The sequence below is a fragment of the Hemicordylus capensis genome, chromosome 17 (genome assembly GCF_027244095.1).
Source record: "Hemicordylus capensis ecotype Gifberg chromosome 17, rHemCap1.1.pri, whole genome shotgun sequence".
NCBI lineage: Eukaryota > Metazoa > Chordata > Lepidosauria > Squamata > Cordylidae > Hemicordylus > Hemicordylus capensis.
In genome coordinates, this window is record NC_069673.1 from 12959171 (window position 1) to 12977602 (window position 18432).

The 18432-nt window shown below is 45.9% G+C and overlaps 1 protein-coding gene across 1 annotated transcript in view; it reads right to left on the reverse strand.

The window, feature by feature from the left end:
* Window positions 1-18432, reverse strand: part of MAPKAP1 (MAPK associated protein 1) — a 112561-nt gene that overhangs the window by 58514 nt on the left and 35615 nt on the right. Inside the window, exons 5-6 of the mRNA XM_053282117.1 lie at window positions 5718-5890; window positions 2979-3155 (exon numbers count right to left, since the gene is read on the reverse strand). Coding sequence (XP_053138092.1) covers window positions 2979-3155; window positions 5718-5890 — 350 coding nt within the window. The remainder of the gene's footprint in view (window positions 1-2978; window positions 3156-5717; window positions 5891-18432) is intronic.

Below are 18432 nucleotides of genomic sequence, written 5' to 3' on the forward strand. Positions count from 1 at the left end.
TAAAGATCTGCAAACTGGTTTTTTAAATTTTTACCTATGTTATTGTATTGTACTGTATTGCTCTTTGCTGTAGTGTTTATTTGGTCGTTGACCGTAAATAAATGAGTTCAACCTAAAGATTTACTGTCCTTTATGTTGAGAGCAGCTAGACTGATCATAGCCAAAAACTGAAAAGAAGGGGGTGTTATCCCTAGAAGACTGTTATAGGCGGGACAACCCAATTCGTCCAAGTTTGGAAAGATGTATTTGTTTAAGAATGACCTTGACTTTGTAGAGGGTTATGTGTCTAATGTTTTGTAGTCATAGGTTTGGGCTTGTTTTTCTTCTTCTTTTTAGTGATGGTTTTTATAAATGTATTGTAATGGTGTCTTGTGATATAAATAAATAAAACAAACAAACAAAAGAACAAACAAACAAGACCCTCCTTAAAAAGAAGAGGTTAAAATACAGGTTATAGCTGCATTTCTCAGAAGGAACAGGACTCTGAATTTAAGATGACCTCCTGATTTCTAATATAATTTTAAAAACCCACAAAAACCTAGTCTTGGATTCAGGTAAATACAATATGCAATCCTGCACCTTGCTCCCCAAAGGGCCTGCTCATTCTGTACCCCCAAATACACTGATCACCAGGGAATTTCAGGCAGACAAAAAGAAGTGCTTTTCCACCCAATGCATAGTTAATCTGTGGAACTCTCTGCCACAGGATGTGGCGAGGGCCCATTCAGCATTTGCGACGTGAACAACAGGGTAGGATGCAATGCTTGAAATTCCATGTGAAGGTAACTTTAGAAGTATCAGAGAAACAGAAGATATTTCACATTTTTTTAAAAAAAGGGTTTACAAAGCCTATTGATGAATCTCACTTCTGCAAGCACGAGCCTACAACAGCTCCATGTTGTAGTGGTGGCGGTCGAAGCTTGATCAAGAGTATTCTGGGATGGCTCAAAAAAAGGGGAGGGGGAGGCACGTTGCTAGTAGCAAACCAGCAAGTTCAAAAAGGCTATCTTTACTAGACAACCACTGAGCAATTTAATTTACAGCAGGCTGTTTCCTTGAAAGGCTCACACCAGGTGGGGCTGTGATTTGCTTGCCCCCTGCTGACGGGGAGGAGAAGGAAATCGCTGAATTAATGGAAGGCATTATCAGAGTGCGTTCCCGGCTTGAGGAAAGCGGGTTCCGTCACGCAAATCGGGCCCTCTCTTAAAAGTAGACGGGCTTACGGGCTGCTAAAGATTCCCCTCCGGGCCAAGTTCCCAACCTTGGGTGCAACAGAACTTTCTGAGGAGTTTGGGGCAGGCAGACGAGGGCCAGCTGTTCATTTCCGACTTGGCTGCTTCTGTCATTTCCAAAACAGATGGGAAACCTTAGCCCCTTCCCCTCGCCAAGAGAGGAATCCAGTTGGATTTACAAACTTCGAGTGAGGAGGACGGGATTTTCCCCATTCCCCGGGGCCAGAATCCGTGACGACAGTGAAGGCATTTTGTGACTGCCGTGGAAAGAAAAGCACAGTTGTGTGTGTGTATCTGCGTATTTTATAACCCACACTGCTGGGTTTCCCAGTGGTCCAAGAGACCAACAGCCACAGGGTAGCTGACGAACCTACCTCACAGGGTTGTTGTGAGGAAAAACATAACCACGGCCGCTGCTCTGGGCTCCTTGGAGGAAGAGCGGGATGGAAATGTAGCAAATAAATAGATTTCTATCAAGCCTGACTCACTTAAAGCCTCCATCCCACCTGCCCACCACAATCGTTGATGTTCTACCTGTTTCCTTTTGTGCAAAGAGGGTCCTGATCCCCCAACTACGCAAGTTGCGCCTGCGGCCCAAGAGATCAAAGACTCCGATACAGAGACTTACTCAAAGTCTCCGATACAGGATCATAGCTAGGGGGTTCTAAATGGCCGGTGACATCCTGGATGGGAAATTCTCGCACGTTGACCGTGAAAAAACCACCCTTCTCCTAGAAAACTAAACGTTGGAGGCCTTCGGGAGAGCCTTAAAGACCCATCTTTTTCGCCGGGCTTTTAATGACCTTTAATTTTTTAATTTTAATCGTTCTGGCAAAACCTCGCCGTTGGCAAATCCGCGGTTGGCGAGGCATTAAAGTCTATGGGAAATGGGGCGAGGGGAACCACGACTGCAAAAAGACCTAACAATAAAAAGGAAAAAATAAAAAGGAATTGCTAAAAAAAAAAAAAAAATTCACCAAAAAAATCCTGTAATATCACCATGAGTCACCAAGAAAAATGAGCAGCTCAAACCTTTGGAAATGTTTTGAACCCCACCCCTCTGCCTGCCAATCACTCAAAGGCATTTTAAATCAGCAAGGTCAGCAAGCGTCGCCAAAAGGAATGAGCAGATCGAACCTCTGAATCTCCCCAAATCACTGAACACCCCCCAAATCTAGCCAACCGCGGATACTCGGGTCGCCGTTGGCAAGACCGGCCACAATTTCCCATTCGCATATACTCAGAACTGCGGTTGGCAAGGAATGACTGTATAAATCAAATGGATGGATGGACGAATGAATGAATCTGGACAAAGAGATGCGATTCCATCACAGACGGGCATCCCCCAAAGCAGGGCTGCCCGCAAACCCTTTGCAAAACAACGGATGTCAGCTTGAGCTTCTGGGAGGGAGGGTGGGGTAGAAAGAAAGGAAAGATCATGCCGTCTACTCGGTGTTGACCACAGAGCCCTGTGATTTTTTCGGCAGAATACAGGAAGGGTTGACCAGTGCCTCCTCCCACACAATATGAGATGATGCCTTCCTATATCGCTGCTGCCCGATACAGGTGCTTCCCAAAGTCTGGGAAACATACCGGCGGGGATTCAAACTAACAACCTCTTGCTCCCTAGGCAAGTCACTTCCCCCGCTGAGCCATCAGGGGTAGAAAATACAGCCACAGAGGGGAGAGAGGGCTTGGCAGGGGTGTGGGGGCAGAGATGGGCCCCAAGACAGGGGCGGGACTCACATGCGGACAAAGAGAGACTGCTTGGCCACTAAGCCGGGCGACGAGTATTTCTCCACCAAGGCCAGCGTGCTGAAGCCAAACTTGTGAATGGGCTCGTTGCAGTCCAAGGGCGGGAAGTCCGTGTCCACCTCGCCGTCGTCCTCCGCAATGTGGAGACAGTAAGTGCTGACGTTGTCGCTGGAAGAGAGCGGAGAGAGCATGTTACCCCGGAAAGGAGCAGGAGAGGCCACTGGTACGGGGCGGTTGTCCCAAAGGAGAAGGGGGCCTCTGAGCATGCGCGGGGTGGCTGCCCCTGGCCACCAACTGGCCCCGGATCGCCACCGGATCGCAGACTTTTCCGATCGCCGCCTGGTGAGTTGCTGAGCCGAGCAGGTCTGGCCTGGGAAAGGGGAGCTTGTGAGAACGGTGGGTGAGAGGCAGAGCGGGGCAGGGTTGGAGTGCAGCAAAGAAATGAGGTACATAGGAACATAGTGCTGGTCTTGGAATGGAGGAACACAGGAAGCTGCCGTGCACTGAGTCAGACCCTTGGCCCATCTAGCTTAGTATTGGCTGCACTGACTGGCAGCGGCACTCCAAGGTTTCAGACAGAGATTGTTCCCAGCCCTACAAGGAGATGCCAGCTGCCTATATTCCTACTCCGTATCTTTGGAGGAGAGCTGGTCTTGTGGTCGCAAGCACAACTTGTCTCCTTAGCTAAGCAGGGTCCGCCCTAGTTGCATATGAATGATGTGTGAGCAGCACTGTAAGATATTCCCCTGGGGGGATGGAGCTGCTCTGGGAAGAGCATCTAGGTTCCCAGTTCCCTACCTGGCAGCATCTCCTGCCTCCAACCGTGGAGAGGCTGCTGCCAGTCTGTGCACACAATACTGACCTAGATAGACCAAGGGTCTGACTCAGTATATGGCAGCTTCCTATGTTCCTAGCTCAAGATTGTCTACAGTTGCTGTGGACCCATGTGTGGGAAGCACTCTGAGAAGAGCCACAGAAATGTATCCATATGCTATATGCACGATTGAGCCGAGCCTATGTACAGATAAAACATTTACTGGTATTCAAAAACCGGAGAGTATTTTTAATATTCCAGAATGCCAAAAAACAAGTCAACGTGCACTTAAACCATTGCCATTGTTTGAGGAATTGTGACTTTTCCCTTTTTGGAGTTTCTTAATAGGGGTTAAAAACCCATCCCAGTCCATTCACTGGACTTACGTAGCTCTCTTCGGTGGCCGTGCCGATGTTCTTTTTCCTTCTCCCGCGGCGTGAAGAGCTGCCACCACCACATCCCTGCTTCTAAATTTGGCACTTTTGGATTTCGAAGTTTTAATTGCCTGACTGATGCTTAAATTAATTAATAGCAAAGCGCATGCTAATTGTTTAATTGGTTGCTTGATCTATAGAGATCATTTTTTTTCGGGGGGGGATTAAATGAGTTGATTTACAAAGTTTATTGATTGGATGCGACACTGAATTATTTCGCCAACTTCCTGATTTGCCATTTCCCCAATTAATCCGCACACCTTGGGCTGCGGCTCGCCTCGCCGAGAGTGCTTCCGCCAGGTGATCCATCCGCACACTGTCAGGGCGAAGGGATTTATGATATCCAACAGGTAATGACGAGACAGCAACGCTGATGTCACCGGGACCCTGGCTAAATGGACGGCTGACGAGGAAGGAATCCGGCCCCGTTGGCTGGAAAGGGGAAACATCCCGGCTTTCCGCCGTGGTGTCGGAACGATTTGTTATGACTTCCCTGTGCTGTTTATACGGATTTGCGAATTCAGGTCACGCTTCGGTGGGGAAGAGATACACAGAGCTACATCGGATCCAAGGGTTACGGAACACCGGAGCGGCCAGTTGCTTGCAAACTCTGGTTTTTGTTGTGGAAAGTCAGGATTGGAGAGGGGAGGAAGGTGTGCTGGCTTTAGGGGATGGGAGCACAGCTCAGTGGAAGAGCATCTGCTTTGCATGCAGAAGGTTCCAAGTTCCCTCCCTGGCAGCATCTCCAAGATAAGGCTAAGAGGAGAGACTCCTGCCTGCAACCTTGGAGAAGCCGCTGCCAGTCTGGGTAGACAATTCTGAGCTAGATGGACCAATGCCCTGACTCAGCAGAAGGCAACTTCACGTATGTTCAACTGCACTTTGATGGACATGCAAGGATGTCTCAGCAGATTATTTTAGGGGCCAATCAAGCTTATGTGGGTCTCAGAAGATGGTACCTTTACCCTGAAGCTCCACCGTGGAGCCTGGGACCTTCTTCCTTGACCCCTACAACCTCCCTCGTTTCAATACGCAAGAGCCCCCCACTGTCACCAGAAGTTTGGGAAACACCGTTTCATTTGACCCCCGGCCGTCCCAAAAGTGGTCTTAAGAAGCTGGTGGGTTGCGAAAATGCAACGCCTGTCGGCGACACGGAAGGTTGACGTGATTTATCTTGTTTTAAAAGCAAACAAACAAGACACCCCAAAAAGGGAGCGCATCTCGAAATGATGATTCATTTATACAACATCGCCTTCACATGCTTGTCATTACACACTACCCAGTAATTTAATTGAAAGAGAAATAGATATAGATGTATGCAGAGCGGGGAAGGAAATATTGATAAATGTGGAGGTGTTCCGGCAAGATTTATCTGTAAAAAAAAATATTGATGTGGAAATCCATTTCATTATGCAGAAGTGGGGGTGGGAGGGAGGGAGAGAAATTAGAGACAGAGGCAAAGCAAGCAAGCGAGGGGCCTACTTGAGTTTAGGTTCCCGTCCTTCACTTGTGTACTGCCAGCAGATGAGCCCAATGAGGTCATGAACCTTGGCGTTGGCGATCGTCACCACGGTCATCGGCTGCAGCTTGTCCTGGCTCATGTGTAGCGGGAGGTAGACGTCGATTTTTTTGGTTGCGGTAGTACCAACGTGGCCCTGTGGTGGGGGAGAAGAGATTTCAAGCTAAATTGGCTGCTGTACATCTCCGGGAAAAGGCAGCATCGGGACCCGATACGGGGGACTCCAATGCGTGGCGATACACGGGGCACCCGCCCGCACTGCTAGAGGAAAACAGAACAGGAAGTCACAATTCTGCACCTGGAATTCCGCAATGGGGGAAAACAGATTCTGCAACCTGGATACGCATTGGCGTGATTTCTCTTCTTTTGGACCATTCCTTTTCCTCCACTCCAGCTGATAGTGGGGAAGGGGAAAGGAGCTAAGCCCAACACTGATGACCAACCCCATTCCACAGAACGTGAGTGCCTTTAAAAAAAAATAAGTTCCGGGGTCTAGGATACAGACACCTTGCAGAAGCTAAGGAGGTCTAAGTCTGGTCAATGCCTAGACATGAGACTCCTTGAGAATCCCAGATACACCACACCGAGATCCCCAATGGGGAAAAGGTCATAAATATATGTGGGTCACGAATAAAACAATTCTAAATGACATTTGTTATTGCCATGCGGATGGTGTCGCTTTCTAGGTGTAAGAGTGAAGTGTGCCTTTGATTTGACTCAGAAGACAATTGTGCCCTACCAATCAAATATTTGGGGAATGATTTTTTTTAATTTTTAATTTTAAAACCGCTTTTCATTAAAATAATCTCAAGGCGGTTTACATACACAATTAAGTACCAAGAAAATTATGGCTTAATTTTTTTTCTTTTTCATTTTTATTCATAGTTAAATTTTAAAACCGCCTTTCATTAAAATAATCTCAAGGCGGTTTACATACACAATTAAGTACCAAGAAAATTATGGCTTAATTTTTTTCTTTTTCACTTTTATTTATAGTTAAATTTTAAAACCGCCTTTCATTAAAATAATCTCAAGACGATTTACATACACAATTCAGCACCCAGGAAATTATGGCTTAATTTATTTTTATTTATTGTTAAATTTTTAAACCGCCTTTCATTAAAATAATCTCAAGGTGGTTTACAAAACTTTTAACAATACCAAACCATAAAAACTACACAATACGAATAAAAATGGAATATAAAAATACAAATCTAATTAAAAGTTTTTTTAAAAATGTACAATATAACCGTAAGATACAAAGCAGCAGCAAACAAAATACTCATTTTAAAGCCTGGGTAAAAAGCCAAGATTTTACTTGCTTTCTAAAAACTGTGATGGAGACTTGGGAGCGGAGGCCCACCAGGAGAGCATTCCAAAGTCTGGGGGCAATGACTGAGAAGGCCCTGCCCTGCATGCACGACAGCCAAGCCCCCTCATTGTCGGCACACGGCACAGGGCCCTCTTTGATGACCTCGTCGAGCGGGCAGCAACCCTTGGGAGCAGGCGGTCCCTCAGGTTTCCAGGGCCCGAAGTGTTAAGGGCTTTAAAGGTCTGTGAAGACAATTCTGAGCTAGATAGACCAATGGCCTGACTCAGTATATGGCAGCTTCCTATGTTCCTAGTCTCCCTTCCAAATGCAAACCAGAGGCAGATCCTGCTTAGCAAAGGACCCTTCACACTTGCTACCACAAGACTGGCTGCCCTCCCTTCAGGAGGTCTCTGCTGTGAAGGAGCTTCCGATTTAAATTTTGATGGTGAAGTCAAGGGAATGGGGAAGGGGCGAGAGAGAGAGATGGGGCGGGGTCCCTCAAGAGATGAACATGAAGAAATACAGAAAGGACGCTCCATTCCCTCCTTCCCAAGGAGTTGCATGAATTAACTTACATCAACAGACAGTGAATCTCGCTCTCTCTCTCTGCACACACACGCACGCACACACACACACACACACACACACACACACACACACACCAACCACACAGTCAGCCAAGTGTCTATCCGGGACACCAAGGGAATACTGTAACCAGGAACAACGGATTTATGATTCTTATTTATATCATTCTAATGCTGGGCGGCTCATGTGGAAATTGGGACTCTGCTGCTTTGTCGTCATTAATCTTTTCTCGGGAAATACGACCCGGACGGGGCCCTCCTGAATCGCTGATGCGCACGAACCAAAGCAGCGTCAGCCCTGGTGCACTCGGATTTAGCTCCTACACACACAACCTCTGGCCAGATATAAAATGGGACGGGGCTGGGTGGAAGGGGTCCCCAACAGCTCTTCATCGCTATTGTCGGGACACCATTCCAACATAAGCCAGTGGGACACCAGTGGGACACCAGCCAGTGGGACAACATAAGCCAGTGGGACAACATAAGCCAGTGGGACACCATTCCAAGACAGAAGGCATTCTGGGTCAGAGAATGGGTCCTCCATCAAAGTTGGTGTTCCTGTCCACCTGGACGCTAAACAAGCCTATTTCTCAACAGGACAGAGTGTGCCCACTGTTAAGTTTTTCAGTACTCATTCATGTTTGTTCTTCTCTAAGTAAGAACTGGCTCTACGCTATCCCGTGGCCCTGGAGAGGAATTATACCCTCAGGATCTCTCCTTGGAGAGCTGCTGCCAGTGAGTGCAGACAATACTGAGCTAGACAGACCAAGGGTCTGACTCATTATAAAGCATCTTCCTATGTTAGTTCCTATGACAGGACTCCCCTTTGGGTTGGGTGGTGGAAGCTGGGGAGAAATTAAGATCCCAGGCAGTGGTTGTTGGTGAAGTGTCACGTCGCAAGGAGAAAAGGCTTTATAACTACAAAACCCAACGTCAACCTGACCCAACCCAACTCAGAGATTGCCGTAGCATTTAGACATGATCCACCTCTTCTCAATTCCAATTATTCACAGACAAAACTATTGACTTCTGCAATGCACTCCATGTAGGACTGTCTTTGCACATAGTCCGGAAACTACAGTTGGTCCAGAATGCGGCAGCCAGGTTGGTCCCTGGGTCATCTCGGAGAGACCATACGAGTGTCACTCCTATCTTAAAAGATCTACACTGGATGCCGATAAGTTTCCGGGCAAAATACAAGATACTGGTTATAACCTATAAAGCCCTAAACAGCTTAGGCCCACGGTACTTAAGAGAATGTCTTTGCCATGAGCCCCACCGCCTGTTAAGATCATCTGGAGACGTTCGTCTGTGGGTGCCCCCAACTCGTCTGGCATCTACTCAAGAACTTGGGTATTCGGTTGCTGCCCCAAAGCTTTGGAATGCGCTCCCTGTTGAAATAAGAGCGTCCCCATGTCTGACAACTTTTAAGAAGTCAGTCAAGACACATCTGTTCACCCAGGTTTTTAATTAGATTTACAGTGTGAATACTTTTAACTTCTTTAAGTTTTAAATTGTTTTAATGTTTACATTTTGTTTTGACTGTGAACCGCCCAGAGACGCAAGTTTTGGGTGGTATAGGAATTTGTTAAACAAACTAACTAACTAACACAACAAAAACAAATAAATAGAAAATATCCTCAAGTTCTGTCGAGACTATTTCAGGTATCAGACTTGACTTTAGCAGACTCAACACCCTACTTTCGGAGACCTCCAAGAACAATGATGCAAGTCAAGAGAAAGATATCCGGCCTCGGCTTTCTGTAGCTTTCGGTAATATTAGGCCGTTCATCAACCTTCCTGGGGTTTTCAAGTTACAACACTCTGGATTCCATAATGACGACCGCATCCAGGAAACAATTCACACACTAGATCTGGTCCATCGCCCCCACGGAGGAGTTCTAGGATAGTTTCCTAGAAGAAAATCAATGTGTGCTTAAAAAAAGACCCTGGTTTTATATTTAACTATAAAGAAGAGTTACCAGTTGTAAACTCCAACCATGTAATAAAAAGGAGTCCCCTTAGAGATTTAATGCCAACTCCTAATGGAAATCCACTGGAGAATGTGTTCATTTCCCCTTCTGCTCTCCACTGCAGGATCAAACCTGCGGCGTCTCAGCAAGACAAAGAAGCAGAAACAGAGTCAGTTCGAAGACAGGATGGCTAATCTGTTGATGTGCACCAAAGCGGTCTTTGGGGGTCCTCCGAGCACCCTCTACTTTCTAGCATTTCAGACAGGGGCGTTTCTCAGCCCTACCTGGAGATGCTGCCAGGGATTCATTTTATTTTATCTAATTCAAAGCCGGGGTGAACAAAGGCATCTTCAGTGCCTTTTTAAAAGTCGCCAGCGATGGGGAGGTTCTTATTTCAACAGGGAGCACATTCCAAAGACCAGGGGCTGCAACGGAGGAGGCCCGTCCCTGAGTAGCTACCAGACAGGTTGGTGGCAACCACAGACGAACCTCTCCAGATGATCTTAGCAGGCGGTGGGGCTCATGGCGAAGAAGATGTTCTCGTAAATAGCCAGGGCCCAAGCTGTTTAGGGCTTTGTAGGTAATAATCAGCACCTTGTTTTTGCCTGGAAACTTATCGGCAGCCAGTATAGTTCTTTTAATTTAGAGTATTATGGTCTCTTTGAGATGACCCAGAGACCAACCTAGCTACCTCATTCTGGACCAACTGCAATTTCTGGACTACGGACAAAGGCAGCCCCACACAGGATTGAACCTGGGACCTTCTGCATGCAAAGCAGATTCTCGACCACTAAGCTAGATACATTGATGTGGGATGCTTCCTTCCACCGAGTTTGACCATTAGTCCAGCTAGCTCAGTAGGGTCTTCACTGACAATACCCATAGGCAGGGATGCCAAGGTGGAACGCCCACATCCAAACCCTGAAAGATATTCTCTAGAACCAAGGTGCTCAACCTGGGAGTCTTTTCGACCCTTGGGGCCAGGAATGATGGGAGTTGTAGTCCAGAGACATCTGGATACCCCATGATGGAAACGCTTTGACCACTATGGGAATGATGAGAGGGAATGATGGGAGATCTAGCCCAGGGATTCTCAACGTTGGGTCCCCAGATGTTATTGGACTTCAACTCCCATAATCCCCAACCAAAGGCCACTGGGACTGGGGATTATGGGAGTTGAAGTCCAAAAACATCTGAGGACCCAACATTAAGAACCCTTGATTCTAGCCTAACGATATCTGGGGGCCAAGGGTGAGGAACCCTTCCCTAGATTACTACAACTCACAAGCTTTCACTCACTGAGACTTGTAATACATCCAAATAAAATCAACACACAGAGATATACATAAATTTCTTGGGGAGGAAAAAAAGATTAATTTGTTAATAATAATAATTTACCGCATCTTCCTATACAACGGAGTTCAGTGTTATATCACTTTAAGATTAGATGACCCAATGATATATAATGCCAAAGATTTTCCTGAATCGTTATTTAGTGAGTCATAAAAACCTCTTTAAAATTAATCTCTCACGCACATCCAGCTTATCCAAAGTTAGCATTTAATTAGATGGCCTCGGCGCAAATGAGCTTACTACTTTATTTGCACAATCGGAATGTGTCTCTCCAGTAATTAGAATTAATTCAAGTCACTGGCTAACCTCCTAACAAACACTGTTAAATATTGGACAAAATGGCCACAAATGGAATGTGGAGGTGTTTTCGCTCCTGCTTCTCCTCAGTGCAAATACACACCCCACTTTCTGAGGGAAGAAATCTTCCATGTCCTAGGGCGAGATCAAGAAGGAAAGAGGGGAGAAACTTGTACTCTGCATCTGAGAATCTCCTCCAAGTCCTGCTGCCAACTGAGGTTAAGTGGGTGGCCACGAGGAACAGGGTCTTCTCTGCTGTGGCACCCTCTATTTGGAATGCCTGTCCCAGAGAACACAAGCGCAGGCTTGCTGGATCGGATCAAATATCCAAAAAGAGCCCTGCTGGACCAAGCCAAAGCGCCACCAAGTCTAAAACCCGGTTTCTCACAACGGCCAATCAGAGGCCTCCATGGAGCCTGCAAGCGGGGCGGGACGACAACCATCACTCCTCAACCACCTCAGCCAATGAGAGAGCTCACTGAGCACCAATCTTGAAACCTTTCTGGTGCCCAGAGAAGGGCTATCGCCTTGTCCAGGAACTCCAGAGTGCCGTGTTCCCAGATTCAATCTTATTTAGTGGTTTCACTCAGTGTTTCTGATGCGTGCCAGCCGCTCTCAGTCACTTCTCTCTCAGCCTAACCTACTTCACAGGGTTGTTGTGAGGAGAAACTCAAGTATGTAGTACACCACTCTGGGCTCCTTGGAGGAAGAGTGGGATATCAATGCAAAATAATAATAATTAATAATATTTCTTGTACAGCCATCCCTCGCCAAACGCTAGGGTTCCATTCTGGCAAAACCTTGCCATTGGCAAATTCGCAGTTGGCGAGGCATTAAAGTCTATGGAAAACAGGGGGTTGGGGGACCACGGCCGCAAAAAGACCTAAAAATAAAAGGGAAAAATAAAAAACACATGCTAGGGGGAAAAAAATCACAAAAAATCCTGTAACAATGCCAAGAGTTACCAAGAAGAATGAGCAGATCGAATCTCTGAACCCCACAAAATCACAAACCTCTGAGCCCCCAAAATCACTGGAACTCCCTCCCCCATTAAAAACCCCCTCACCAACCGTGGCTACTCGGGACGCAGTTGGCAAGATCTGTCACAGTTTCCGATTCGCATATACTCAAAACCACGGTTGGTAGAACCGTGGTTAGCGAGGGACGACTGTCCTGCATCTCTCTGCATTTGTTGCATTGTTCTAACCTGCATGCTGCTCTGCAGGGCAGCTTATATATTCCTTAGGTAAATAATAATCGAGCGCGTGCAAAATTCCAGGCCTCTTAAGCAGCTCCTGGGACGAGCGCCCCGGGTGCTGCGGAGAACGGGTTCCTCCTGTCTGCACCCTAGAAAATCCTGCAAGCGCCCATCTTTTGCAAAACAGCAACCAAAACAACCACCATTTCAATATCAGCCAAAGAGGGAAGCAGCAATTCTTATCAGTGGAGTGTAAGAGGCTTAATTTTAGCCCGTGGAAGCGTAATTACTACCCGCTATCAGGAGAGGTATCACGCCACTTTTCTGTACGAGTGACTGTATGGAGCTCCCGAATGGAAGGAGGCACACAGCCAGAGCTGAGATGAGGCACACAGAGACGCAATCGGCTTCCTCCTCTGAGAAGTGGGTAGTCAAATCAAATGTTATTGTTCCACGGCCGTTAGCCTTAACAATATCAACAGGAGATGGAAACGGCATTTGTCAGATCAAAAAATACAGTTAATCACACCAAACACCGAGTCGCTCTTGAATGCCTTCTGTAATCCCCCCACTGATTTTCCTGGCAGCAAGGGCAAAGTGTGCCGTACACATTGTAATAAAAGGGTCATCATCGCTCAACAAAAATCCAAATTTAACAATATCAGGAAAGTGATACTATGGATTTGAGAGATATCGCAGACATCTTTCCTTGGGGTCTTTATAAGCAGGGTGGTAGAGAATGTAATGGACAATCTCTTCTTTTTTTCTTGCATTACAAAAAGGAAAATTGTTGGGAGTAGCCCACCTTAAGTGGCGCATCGGGGAAATGCTTGTCTAACAAGAAGATGGTTGCCGGTTCGAATCCCTGCTGGTACTGTATCGGGCAGCAGTGATACAGGAAGATGCTGAAAGGCATCATCTCATACGGTGTGGGAGGAGGCAATGGTCAACCCCTCCTGTATTCTACCAAAGAAAACCACAGGGCTCTGTGGGCGCCAGGAGTCGAAATCGACTTGATGGCCCACTTTACCTTTACTTTACCACAAGGCCAGCTCTCCTCCACCACCTCCTTCACTTCCAGGAGGAAAACATTTAACTGCAGCTCCCCAAAAGGGGGTTGATTTATCATAAGGCTCCGAGATGCACGTTTGTCACTGCCGGCGTATGAGAAATGCAGTTGTTGAGCGGGCTGTTATTTGGCCAGAGGAGTGGAAAAATTGCTTTTCAGGGCTGTGCCTGGAAAGTTACACCTCGAAGTTTTCCGGAGCTGCCTTGAAAAAAACGTCGGCAAAATATGTTTTTAATTTATCATATTTCTATACCGCCTGATATGTACATCTCTAAGGATCTACACTGAGGGATCAGCTCACGGTGGAAGAGTCCTACTTCTGGAATCCCATTTCCATGTACTTGGAATTTGGGGGACAATTTCAAGTTTTATTATTCCCCCCCGCCCCGATTTGAGGGTCAGAATTGCCCCCAAAGCAGACCAAAATAACCTAGCAACCAGCCCATGATCCACCAGAAAAGGAAGCATGGTCTACCTTCTGATTGGCCCCGATAGGGACAGCTGTTTCCCGCAAATAGCCAGCCTGGTGTGGTGTTTAGAGTGTTGGACTAGATCCGGGACGACCCGAGTCTGAATCCCTGTTCAGCCGTGAAACTTTCATAGTCAAGGATATAGCAATGACAGTATTTGGGTACAATGCGGTCAGTGACCGACTAATATCAATTAGATTTCGTGGACAACCCTTTGACATGACAGTTCTTCAAGTCTATGCCCCAACGACTGATGCAGAAGAAGAGGAAGTTGATGAGTTTTATGCTCGAGTTCAGTCTGAAATTGACAGAACATGCAAGCAAGATGTGATGCTGGCGTTTGTGGACGGGAATGCCCAAGTTGGAAATGGTAAGGAGGAAAACGCAGTTGGCCTATATGGCCTCGGAAAAAGAAATGAAGCAGGAGAATGACTTCTTAGTTTCTCCCAAGCCAATGATCTCTTCATTGCAAACACATTCTTCAAACCACCAAAGTGGAGCCTATACACATGGACATCACCAGATGGAGTACACAGAAATCAAATCGATTACATTATTGGTGCAAGGAGGTGGAAGAGCTCAGTTATAACAGCAAAAATGTGGCTGGGGCCGATTGTGGAACAGATCACAAACTGCTCATGTATAAGTTCCAAGTCAAGCTAAAGCAGAAAAACAAAGCTATTCAGCTTCCACGATATGATCTTGAGAATGTACCCACCATTTCCAAAGAGAACATCAGGAACCGCTTTGAAGTTCTGAACCTCATTGACAGGGAACCAAAGGAACTATGGAATGAAATCAAAGAAGTTGTTAAGGATGAATGTGGCAAGAGACTGCCAAAGACCAAGAAACAGAAGAAAGCAAAATGGATGTCAGAACAGACGGTGGAAATTTCCAAGAAGAGGAGAGAAGCCAAAGTCAAGAAAGATAAGGACCTCAGGAAGCAACTTAATAGGGAATTTCAGAAAGCTGATAGAAGAGATGAAGAGAAGTACTACAATGACATCTGTAAAGACCTTGAGGATAGAAACAGACACGGAAAACAAGGCAAGTTTTCCAAAAGATCTCTGAACTCAGAAGGAGGCTCCAACCTCAAATTGGTATGTGAAGGGATGTCAAAGGACAGATAGTAACTGATTCAGAGAAGATCAGAGATGGGAGGAGCATACTGAAAATCTGTACAGCAAGGACATCAGCATCCAAGATACTCTAGAACAGGGATCCTCAACGTTGGGCCCCCAGATGTTCTTGGACTTCAACTCCCAGAATCCCCAGCCAAAGGCCACTGCAGCTGAAGATGCTGGGAGTTGAAGTCCAAGAACATCTGGGGGCCCAACGTTGAGGATCCCTGCTCTAGAACATATTCACTACTTGCAAGAACCTCTAAGTACAGGAAGATGAAATTAGATCAGCATTCCGGTCATTACCAAGTCGGAAGGCTACAGGAATTGATGAAATAGCTATAGAAATATGGCAGGCAACAGAAGAAGAATCAGTCAAGGCTCTAACCAAACTATGCCAGCAAATTTGGAGAACGACACAGTGGCCAACAGATTGGAAGAGGTCAGTCTACATACTCATACCAAAGAAAGGAGACTTAACAGATTGCACAAACCATCGCACAATATCCTTAATTTCACATGCTAGCAAAATAATGCCATCAGGATAATCCAATACAGAATATTAGAGCCCTACGTGGAAAGGGAAATGACGGATGTTCAAGCTGGTTTCAGAAAAGGCCGGGAACAAGAGACATCATTGCCGATGAACACTGGATAATTGAGAAAGCCAAAGAATACCAAAAAGAAGTCAATATGTGCTTTATTGCCTACAGAAAAGCCTTCAATTGCATCGACCATGTCAAGTTGTGGAATATCCTTAGGAAAATGGGCGTCCCAGAACATCTCATTGTTCTCATGAGAAACCTATACACAGGACAGGAAGCCACAGTCCAGACGGAACATGGTGAAACAGACTGGTTCCAGATCGGCAAAGGAGTAAGACAAGGCTGTATACTCTCTCCATATTTATTCAACGTATATGCCAAACACGTATTGAGAGAAGCTAGACTGGAAGAGGATGTGCGTGGTTTTAAAGTTGGAGGAAGAAACATCCATAACCTGACCTATGCTGATGACACCACTATGATAGCTGAGAATGTGGTTGATCTGCAAGCTCTAGTAATGAAAGTCATGGGGCACAGTGAAAAAATGGGACTACGACTAAATGTAAAGAAGACTAACTAATGACAATGGGTACAGCAACCAGCCTCAGAATTGATAATGAAGTGGTGGATAGCTTCTGCCTTTTAGGATCAACAATCAAGGATCCAGCAGTCAATAAATACGCTGCAGACTAGCAGTTGGTAGGGTTGCCATGAAGGCCTTGGAAAGGCTATTTAGATGCCGTGACGTGTCTACACCTACGGAGATTAGAATCGTTTGGACAATGGTTTTTCCCGTGACACTCTATGGATGCAAAAGCTGAACTTTGAAGAAACAAGACAGAAAAAGCATTGACGCTTTTGAACTTTGGTGCTGGAGAAGACTTTTGAGGAGACCATGGAAAGCCAGGAAAACAAACAAATGGATCACAGAACAGATCAAACCAGAATTTTCACTCGAGGCTCAAACTAGCATACTTGGGACACATTATGCGAAGACCCAGCTCCCTTGAGGAGTCCAAAATGCTGGGGAAAGTGGAAGGAAAGAGAAGAAGAGGACGACCAGCAGCAAGGTGGATGGACTTGATTATGACAGCCATGAATGCACCACTGAGAGACCTTAAAGGCCAAGTTGAAGACAGATCACCCTGGAGAGAATCTATCTATGTGGTCACTAAGAGTCGATACCGACTCAATGGCACTTAATCAATCACTATGAATATTTATATATCGCTCTTCAACCAAAGTTCTCAAAGGGGTTTACATAGAAAAATAAATACTGCATAAATAAGATGCTGGATTCAGGTAAATATAGCAAATAAATATCAAGGTGTGCATTTAGTGTCAGAAATAAATCACGGTTTACCTTAGTGGGATTTTATATATTTTTTCTAAATCTTGTTTTAAATCCACAACTCGCCCTGAACTCCTGGAGGTAGGGCAGAATAGCAATCATAAAACACAACCCCCACAGAATCAATAATGATTTATGAAATTAAAGAAACACACATACAATTAATACTTTTTAAAAAATATCCCAATGGGCTTCAGAATCTTTCTAAAGCACATTTTCCACATTTCTGTCCTACATATATTCAACAAAAGCAGGTATCTGATACTTTTGTTAATAAAACATCTCAGCCCTTCTCTTTGGCTATTCCTGGTGTCAACTTACAGACACGTTTTTCATTTTGAACAATCTATAATTAAGTGAAGGATAATGACATTAGACCAAAGCTTAAAATCAATTAAATTGAATAAAACGCAATATGATTCAAGCCGAAGATTAACTAGACTGTCGCAGAAAATTGTATTTTTTAAATTTTTTATTCTAATTAAATGTGTTCTAATTAAATGACCGCTGCTTTGGAAATCCGTTCCCCCCCCCCTTCTTCAGCTCATCAGTATCCGCTCCAAACAGCATGTTCATTAAAATTATATTCTATACCTCATTAGAAATGGCCTCTTTCCCCCGCTTTCTCTGCAGAGTTTCCAATAATGCTTTCTGACAAGTTGTACAAGTTTGCTGGTTTTAGAAGAACGTTTTTGTTCCTCTCCTCCAAATCCCCCACCATCCAATTCCCTGTCTATTTAGGAGAAGAATGCAAAAATATTTAATGGTTGGGATCGAAAGCACGGAGAGCGGAAGGAGAAAATGGTTCGGAGTTGCCCCACGAACACGCTAGGACTGGCAGAAGATCTCTCGCAGTGATGCATCATGGGGTACGATACGGTACGGCCGCCTGACTTCGGCCCTCCAGCCATCAATACGATACGGCATGGTCACCCGATTTCGGCCCTCTAGCCATCGTCGGACTACAGCTCCCCTCATCCCTCGCTATTGGCCACGGTGGCAGGGGATGATGGAATTTGTAGTCGGGCAACAGCTGGAGGGCCGACATCGTTCAGCCCTGCGGGAGGGTATGAGAAGCCCGTGAAGGAGGACTATATCGGCTGTAGCTCCTAACCTTCTAGTGGGCCATAGGAAAGTCTTGAGAAAGACCTCAAGGAATGTCTTGCAGGAAATCTAGCGTGATGGAAGAACTTTTGGGGATGTGGGGACAGGGAGGAGAGCTGGTCTTGCGGTTGCGAGCGCGAATTGTCCCCTCTGCTAAGCAGGATTTGCCTGGGTTTGCATTTGGATGGAAGACACGATGCAAGTACTGGCAGCGGCTTCTCCAAGGCTGCAGGCAGGAATCTCTCCCAGCCCGATCTTGGAGATGCTGCCAGGGAGGGAACTTGGAGCCTAGATGCTCTCC